At 40.1% G+C, this 9,486-nt stretch overlaps 1 protein-coding gene across 1 annotated transcript; it reads left to right on the top strand.

Moving 5' to 3' along the window:
* Positions 1 to 275: 275 nt before the first annotated feature.
* LOC136709515 (peptidyl-prolyl cis-trans isomerase FKBP4-like) lies at positions 276 to 9,202 on the top strand. The gene is made up of 10 exons (XM_066684810.1): positions 276 to 683; positions 2,507 to 2,651; positions 2,755 to 2,897; positions 3,025 to 3,145; positions 6,822 to 6,978; positions 7,146 to 7,236; positions 7,336 to 7,419; positions 7,533 to 7,718; positions 7,841 to 8,080; positions 8,187 to 9,202. Exons 1-10 carry the CDS (start codon positions 594 to 596, stop codon positions 8,268 to 8,270), a joined length of 1,341 nt encoding a protein of 446 aa, XP_066540907.1. The 5' UTR covers positions 276 to 593; the 3' UTR covers positions 8,271 to 9,202.
* The last annotated feature ends 284 nt before the right edge of the window (positions 9,203 to 9,486 follow it).

Genomic DNA, 9,486 nt, shown 5'->3' with positions numbered 1-9,486 from the left:
TAAGAGGCTAAACTTGAGAATACTGCATTCGGACATGAATCACTATGATTAAAAACGTGGGGGGCAGGTCCAGACTGAAGGCTGTTGAAAGTATCAACCATCAGTGATCAGAATGTATTTTTCCCCCTTCCGATATGTTATAATAAACTATGCAATAAAATGTGAACATGTATGCTCCCTGTAGAGGCTATGTGCCTTTGTGTACTTTTTTGTGTGTGACTGTATACCGACATGTCGCTTATTTTTGTGGTCAGCAATTTGCTGACGGTCCCCGACTCGCTCCTCCTCTATGAGCCGCTCTGGAAAGTTCGCTGCCGTCTGTCTTCCAGAATAATCGAGCTTGTCTGTGATTTACATATCTAGCTAGTTTCTCCTGAAGTTGACGCAAAGCTGTTGCGTTTCGCGAGCTCCTAGTTACATAGTTTTGCTCTGGGTATTAAAACCATTGTCTGGCGTGTGAAGAACGACCCTGCAGCTGAGTCAGGAGAGAGACTCCAGAGGACAGAGACACGAGGAGAAGTAGCATCAGTTCTGACTTGTGTGTGAATATCTATACAAGTTTTATTTTTCGAAGACATTTTTCAGAGCTGACAATGACCGCAGAAGAAGTTGCAAATGATGGACACAGCATCCAAGTCGAGGGAGAGGACATAACTCCGAAGAAAGATGGAGGAGTTCTGAAGGTACTGGTTTCTGCAGGGAACACAGACCATTTCTTGCTTTCCAAAAAAATAATCAGATCCCCGCTGGACTTAGGGAAACAAACAAATTGTGAATATAGCGCTATATATAAACTTATCGCAGTCCCATTAGCAAAGGCTGTATGCCAAATGGCTGCCTGCTCCCTAATTGGCGCACTTCGTAGGTCTCGAATAATCAGCTGCTGGTTATAAATAGTTCATTTATATAGAGTCTAGAAACATATTTATGCTCAGCCACAAACTGTAACGTTACTTCCCGACCACTATTCAGCACTGATCCAGGACCTGTGCGGTGTAATTTGTCAGAGAGTGATTTGGAGTCGTTTGGGACAAAGCCAGAATGTTGAGCGAGTTTGACGCCTGCACGTTTAGGCCACGGAGGGAAAAGTAGCGAAATGTTGAAGCATGGTGGTTTCATACCGCTCCCCCGATAAGACACCGGTCCGTTGTGAAAAAGCAAGATTGCTGTGTGACTATTTCAGGGGTAAATTATGCAACTTAAGGTTCAGTAAATCGGGGAGCTAACAAACCTAGCTTTTAGCTTTAGCAGGTGGTATTTTAGAGAGGGGCTTTTCCCTCAGCTTCGGGTTTTACTCTTTACAAATCAAACCGGCTGAGCTCTTTAAACCAGTCTTGAGTCCGTGTGTAGGTCGTTCTTTGAACAGTTATGCTAAATGGAGTTTGATATATATACAGCAATAAAACTGCAACTTGGGATGAGTCCCAAATGCTTTAGTTTCTTCTGTAGTGCATTGTGTAGGTCAGGAAATAAGGGCTTTTTCACTCAGTGAAAATAGTAAAATAAATGGGCATCCTGTATAATATTTGTACTGCATTATCTTGAGTGCAGAAGTCGTAGTTTCAAGACCGTGCAGTGCGCTCTGTGGGGAGAGTGCTTCATTTGAGACTCAGTCTCAGTCAACAGCACTGCAGTAGTCTAATGAAGTCAGTGCAATGTGCTGTGTTCTGTAATAAAATACCAACATATCCACCTTACTGAACATCTCATAGAACTTTGTTTAGAATTCAATAGACCAGACTGTTTCCAATAGTTCTGTCTTTAGAAAGTTAAGTAAGTTCAGTGTCAGTTTCATGTTTATATAAATTGCTGAACTGCTCTCTTTCACTATAATTTAAAAAAAAAAACCACAGTACAGTATATACCAAGAATTATTCTAACAGATCACTGTTAACAACAAAAGCTATTTGTACCCTCTTCAGGATAATAGCATTTGTCTTATGGGTCCTTTTCTGTATTTCAGTATAAGATAATGTAACACTTTATATACTTAAATAGACATAAATTAAACCTGTAGGCAATTATATTTAAACTTAAATGAAAAGAAACAAGTACATTTGGTGAGTTATGCTGTCGCATACACAGACGGGAAGAATCAAGAATAAGCCATTACTGTGTTTGCTACCTTTATGGAAATTTCCTTACAAGGGCCCTAAACCATAAGGAGCAAGTGAACACAGCAATTCTGTCTTGGTTTATGGCGGAACTGACAGGTTCTTATTTCCCCTCCACCCCAAATTCAGGATGGTGACTCAGACAAACACAAATAACACAATAAACCTGTAAATACCCCCAAATACACCCCAAACTCCAAAAAAAGGAATCCACAAAGCATGCAGTGAGCCCTCCAGCTCCTCCCACTCTCTGTGCTGCCACCATACCAGCTATAGCAATAAAGCAGCTTAAAGGATGTATACATTTACAGATGCTGTCAGGAAGAATGAATGAATGTGCTCAAATATGCAAGATGTAGAAATCTGAAAAGCCTTTTTCTTCTATTTTCCAGTTGGTGAAAAAGGAGGGCACAGGTACAGAGTTGCCTATGACGGGTGACAAAGTATTTGTGCACTATGTTGGTACACTTTTGGACGGTACACAGTTTGACTCCAGTCGAGACCGGGGAGAGAGGTTCTCCTTCGAGTTGGGCAAAGGTGGGTTTACACTGAGCTTTCTGTTCATTCATGAACGAGTGCTGGCCTTAAAAACCGATTACATGAAGGAGACTCAATTTCCTGGTTTCTAACTCTTCTGCAGGTCAGGTTATTAAAGCATGGGATCTTGGTGTAGCCACAATGCGCATTGGTGAGATCTGTCAGTTGATCTGTAAACCTGAGTATGCCTACGGAGCTGCTGGCAGCCCACCCAAAATTCCACCCAACGCCACTCTGGTGTTCCAGGTACAGCATACACACACACACTAGTATACAAGCCAAAGAGTTATTCAGTCTAAAGAGCACAAACAGTAGGTCTGACCATTTATTTGTTTATTTCTTTATTTATTTGTGGTTTGTCTGTGTATGATAGGTTGAATTGTTTGAGTTTCATGGGGAAGACATCACCGAAGATGAAGATGGTGGAATTATTCATAGAATCATCACCAAAGGAGAGGGCTACTCCAAACCAAATGAGGGAGCTTCTGTAGAAGGTAAGCATGTGCACAAGGAGCCTGGCACTGTGTTGGAGTGGGACACACTACAGATGGCAATAAAGGGGGCAGTGTTACAATGTTGTAATGTTATGATTAGAGATGGGACTGATCTGATACAATATTGGCATCAGGTGCAGATATTGACGTAACTAACATATCGGATATGCAACAAACGGAGCCGATCCACTTATCTATCCGTATTCCAATCCCCAGCCTGCGTTGGACCAAAAACTAAAAAGTGTTATTTTAACATCAAATTCTTCACTGATCTGTATTCCAGTTCCACAGCTTACCTTGAACCCCCAGCAGTTTCAGTCTGCTGAGTGAGCAAACATTAGCTGTTGGCTACAGAAAAAAAGGCAACTGTGTAGCGATTTTTCAGTTTGGAAATGCTGAACAGCAGAACAACTACATGTAAGGTTTGTAATCAAACACCTGCAGAGGTTTCATGTCAAAAATACCAGGAGTTTGTGCAAGTAAACCGACAGGAGGACACCACAGGGCTGCAGACTCTCACTGAGGCATTTTAGAAACATGCTTAACTCCCAATAGACTGCCCAAAGCCTAAAGGAATCACAGAAAAGTTGCTCAACTTTATCATACTCGACGACCAACCACTCCGTGTGGTGGAAAATGTCGGATTTCGCGGACTGTTGGAGCACTTAGAGCCCAGGTATAATCTGCCATCCAGGAAATACATTTCAGAAACTGCAAAACTACTATCAAAACAGTTAGCTGCGCAGTAAAGAAATGCTAAAGCTCTGAGCTTTACAACAGATATTTGGACCTCATATGTGAGTTCAGTGTCACTCATAAGCCTAACTTGTTGAACTCAGACACATGAACTACAGAGTACGGTGCTTCAGGTGAAAAGGTGTAAGAGGTCACACACTAGCAGTTCAATTACAACCTCCATTAGAGATATGCTTAGTGATTGGAAGATTCCACTGGCTAAAGTGCACTTAATTCTGTGAGACAACGCAGGTAATATGAAGACGTTTAATGGAAGAGGTGGCAGTCCCTAGCTTGGGTTGTTTGATTCACATAATGCAGATTATTGTGCATGAGGAGCTAACTTCATAACGCAGTGTTAACAATGCTATAGCAAATGCGAGAAAAATCGTGGGGCACCCGCAATGTCTCGCTTGAAAGACATCCAAACCGAACTGAAAGTGCCCAAAAATCGTCTACCTCCAGACGTACAGACAAGGGGGAACAGTTCTTTCTATATGATTCAAAGCCTTTTTGAACTGAAGCAAGTCCTTTGCATGTATGCTGTTGATCACGGTCTGCCTGTAAAGCTGTCGGCCAATTAGTGGGCATTACTGGAAAAACTGTGACGATGCTGGAACCCTTTTAAGAAGTTAACGCGGAACATCAGCTCAGCGACCTCCATTACAGCCGACGTTATCCCAGCTATCACAGTCTTAAAACGCCTGTTTTCAATGAGAATAGTACGGACAGTGGCATCGAAACCATGAAAATTGCACTCCTGCAAGCTGTGGACCGACGATTCAGCAACGGCTAAGGGAATCCCCTCTATTCAGTTACAAAGACAGGTGAGTATTTTTTTTTATTTTATTTTTTTTTAATGAAAAATAGAAATATTTTTTGATAAAATAAATTCTTAATGTCCTAAGGCTGGCTACCTTTAAATGGGAAATGTAAATCTTACAAAAACAAAGCAGCCTGTCTTGCCCAAAATGGACATGTTTAAACGTGAAACAATTTGGAGAGCTAATTGCACTCATATCAAAGGCTTATCAATAAAATTTGTGAGATATATCTGGAATGTGTTTGATCATTGCCTGGTGCTGGAATGTGTTGTACTCAAACTGTTTTATTTTTTGTGTCAGCTGTCAAGCATCCCAAGACTGCCCTGACAGAGGAAAGTTGATTTGAATGCAAGCAGCTGGTCCAAGCAGAAGCCAGAGCAGCTTGACAAGTCTGTATGATAACATTCTGGAGGAGCATGAAGAATCTGGATCTGAGAGTACCAAGAGTGCTGTTATCCAAATGCATATTTAAAAGAACTAACAATTCTTTGATGTGACAGCCTTTTCCAATACTGAGGGAAGAACGAGGCTCACTTTCCTATTCTTGCTGCCATTGCAGTCAAGTTCCTCAGGGCTCCTTCAACCAGAGTTGAAAGTGAAAGGGTGTTTAGCACGGCATCTAACATTGTGGATGAGAAAAGGAATCGACTAACAGCAGAGAGAGCACAAATTTTCCCAAGAAGAACCTGCCAAGGTTTCTTAAATGAAGCTGTTAAAGCCCCAGATTACTCAGGTTAATCCAGGCCCCTATTCGAGTTGAGCAAATTCTTTTGAGCTTCAATGGTGATGCTGTTTTGTTGCTTTACAGTGGTTGTTGATGCACAAATGCACTTCCCTGCTTGACTTGTTTTCTTCAGATTTAGGAAGCAGCCAGATACATTTATTTTAAAAGGTAAAGGTAGTTTTGTATTTATTTCAATGATTTAATTAGAAATCTTTACAATGTTGTTGCTGCTGCTGCTGCAATTGTATTAATATGTGAACAGTTTAAATGATGTAGCCAATCCTAGTTTAAGATGTTTATTTCAGTTTTGTGTGTTAAATATTTGACATGAAAGAAATTGTTACAGCTTTTGCTCGTTCCTGTTTGTTGCTGTTACAGACTACTGACTGAAAGCATTTTTTTTAAGGGTGAAGGTATTTATTTCTCTTTAGTTTTGCACTTTATTTCAAAAGTTGTTGTTGCTGCTGCTGCAATTGCCCCAATATTTGTCCTGTTTAGATGATGCAGCCAAGCATGTTTTGTTAAACGTGCCAGAAAGGTTTTTGATATTTAAGATGTTTATTTTAATTTTGTGTTTAATATATTTAACTTGAAAGAAAAATCTCGCCTGTTTGTATGTAAAATGTGACAAATAAATTTTCGAATGCATTTACATTAAATGCACTTGTGTATATATTTTTTTAAGTGCTGTGTGCTCTATTTCAGCCACATTAAGTAACCTTGAACATAGTACCAATAATAATTATAATAATGGACTAAAACAGCTCTTGTCTTGGAAATTGTATCCATATCAGAATCAGATTGGAACTGAATAATGTGGATCGGCCCATCGTATGATGAATCAGGACGATCAATGCACTTTTCTGAGCACATCATGGAATTGTATTCACTTTATCCCTGAAACAATACATGTAGCATTTAAATGGACATAGTGTGGATAAATTAACTACAGGATGTCCTCGGGTTACGTCAGTCCCGAGTTACGATGTTTTGTGGTTACGACACATCTCCCATTTACTGTATAAAGCCCTGTTTCGACTTAAGTGGTTTTGCGTCGTAAACGTTGTAACTTCGTGTTTGGTGTGCGCGGCGGAAGAATACACGGCTCGGTACCGAGGAGGATAGGTGTTAGGATAGGATAAGTGCTTACAGTATGTTTTTTACGTACAGTATGTACGTATGTTCCGACATACACCGAAAATTGGTTTAGGACGCGACGTAGGAACAAATCAATGGTGTAAGTCGAGGACCCCCTGTGTTACTGTGCTTTTGGGTGACATTTTTTAGTGTGGCCCTCCAAGTACTCTGTGTCTCTGTGTTAAAATACTATAGTGCTTATTATGACAATGCCTGTTTGTCAGCCTCACCCTCACTCTCTCTTCACCTCTCTCAGTGCATGTGGAAGGCAAACACGAGTATCGTGTTTTTGACGACCGGGAACTAAAATTTGAGGTGGGAGATGGAGAGAATCTTGACCTGCCTCCCGGTGTTGAGAAAGCACTGCAGGCTATGGAACAGGGAGAGGAGGCTCTATTCATTATTAAACCAAAGTAAGTACACGCTTTAACAAACATACAAGCTATTTATCTCTTTCTAAATAAGTGGTTTATACCATGTTTCACACAAAAAATTTCACCACTAATTCTTTTAAACATGCTAAAGTGATACAGCAGTGATGATGTCCTAATGACAAAACTGATTTTGTGTATATTTATAGATATGGGTTTGGGAACGCAGGCTGTGCCAAGTTCAACATTCCACCTGGTGCAACACTGCAATACAAAATCAAATTGACAGCTTTTGAAAAGGTATCTTCACTTGACAAATCTGACAGTTTACTTTTATTTTCTAATCACTGTTAAATGTTGCACTCATATTTTCATTTATTTAAATCTATTGCCTCACAGGCCAAAGAATCCTGGGAGATGAACACTAGTGAGAAACTGGAGCAGAGTGTTATTGTCAAAGAAAAAGGAACTCAGTATTTCAAAGTAAGAAACATAGTATACACACACCATGCGTAATAACACTGACACCACTCAAAACACTAAAAATCACAGTGATATTTGTCTTCACAAACCCGACTAAAGCTGTTTTTGTGTAGGATGGAAAGTACAAACAGGCAGCAGTGCAATACAAGCGCATTGTGTCCTGGTTGGAGCATGAGTCCAATCTGCAGGGGGAGGAGGAAGAGAAGGCCAAAGCCCTGCGGTTGGCAGCTCACCTCAACCTGTCCATGTGCTACCTGAAGCTACATGAACCCAGCCCTGCCCTCGAGAATTGTGACAAGGTGGAAAACCAAAAACAAAATCTTATTCTCACACATTCATATACATCCTCAAAGTTCTATCTTCTCCCTGTGCCAATATAATGCTGAGATGTCTTTAATGGACCTGTGTTGTCTCTTTGAAGGCACTAGAACTGGATGCTAATAATGAAAAGGCTTTATTCAGACGTGGAGAAGCACTTTATTTTATGAAGGAATTTGACCGTGCAAAAGATGACTTCCAACGTGTGCTGCAGCTCTATCCAGCCAATAAAGCTGCAAAGAGCCAAATAGTGCTTTGTCAGAAACACATCAAGGAGCAGCACGAGAAGGACAAACGCCTCTATGCTAACATGTTCCAGAAGTTTGCAGAGAGAGACGCCAAAGTAAGTGTCTGAGAGTGTGCTGTTTTTATGTTACATTTTTTAAGAAGACAGTATTTTAATGGCTGTGATCTTGTTCTGTTTCTCTCCCCTCCTTTTGTAAATGCAGAAGGAAGCAGAGCAGACAAAGAAAGACACTGGCAGTTCAATGGAAATTGAGGAAAATGGAGCCCAGGAGCAAACGGCAGCATAAAAATTTTAGTGTTTATGTTTTTAAGATTGATTTTCTCTTTTTTTTTTCATATCTGCTATTTGTTCCTCTGAAAGAAGTGCCAATGTGAGTGTGAAACTGAATGTATGATGCTGATGTCGAATATGCTTTGCTTTGTCCCATCCTCTAGGCCTTGCTGGTAGTGTCAGCATTGCGTGTTTTTGTGAGGCACCTAGGTGGCCCAGCTGTGTAAACTTTGCTGCTACTTTGTGGCGGGAGAAAGACTGAAAGCTAGAAAAGCTAACTGCAGCCCTACTGCAGCCTCTCACACAGGCCTGACATTGATACTGATATTGAACTGTATCAGATCATCAATATGTAGCGCTGCTATACTGTTTAGATACTTCTCTATTCTGCTGGTAAACCTAAGATGCATGAAAACGGTCATCAGGGCAACAAGACGTTTGTGGGTATTAATTAACTTTATGGTTTTTATACATTTAATGGCTGTTTTTCTATTTAAGATGAATATCCTAAAGTTTTAGGAGCACTTGATAGGTCTAGCTTCATAAAGGAGCTCTTAACCAAGGAGAACTGCTGAGTTGCTGCTTTATTTGTTCTTTTGAGTGCAGCACGTTTACATTAAGTTTTTGTGCAGGTCAGGAAAACAATGTAGAGTCTTTCAGAAGTTTTTGTTCTAGTCAGATTTGCTTTAATGTTGAGTCAAGCGCACCAGTGTTAATAGTGGATTTGGATCAGGATCTTGGATTCTCTGGAGAAGAAATACCTAAATGTATAAACCAGACTGGAGCTATACATGGAACATGCACTTAGGCAGCCCTGTGTGGTACACAGTTCCTTGTTGGCAGCACAATTGTATGAAATTAATAAGATGGAGAGGAACATGAATAGTTGAGTTTGAGTGTCATTAACGCTCCACTGATGTCAAAATAAATAAACAACCTTCAGTTGGTTCTGCTCTTTATATTTCTCTTTGTAGTCCATCTTCATAACTTAGTGAAGGACAGATAAATATTGATTCATTCGCTACTGCTGATGTAGTAGTTATAATAATAATAATAACTCAGTTGCTTACATTTTTCAATATATAAAAACACTAATACATCCAAAACATTTGTATACAAATACAGTACAAACCCTTACCAAACACAGAACAAGCATGAATACATTTATTATAAGCAAGGGTTAAAACATATTTTTAGAGGATTGATATATGAAGAGGGTTGAAGAATGTTGG

This window comes from Hoplias malabaricus, chromosome 11 (genome assembly GCF_029633855.1).
Source record: "Hoplias malabaricus isolate fHopMal1 chromosome 11, fHopMal1.hap1, whole genome shotgun sequence".
NCBI lineage: Eukaryota > Metazoa > Chordata > Actinopteri > Characiformes > Erythrinidae > Hoplias > Hoplias malabaricus.
This window is presented reverse-complemented; position numbering and strand designations above follow the sequence as displayed.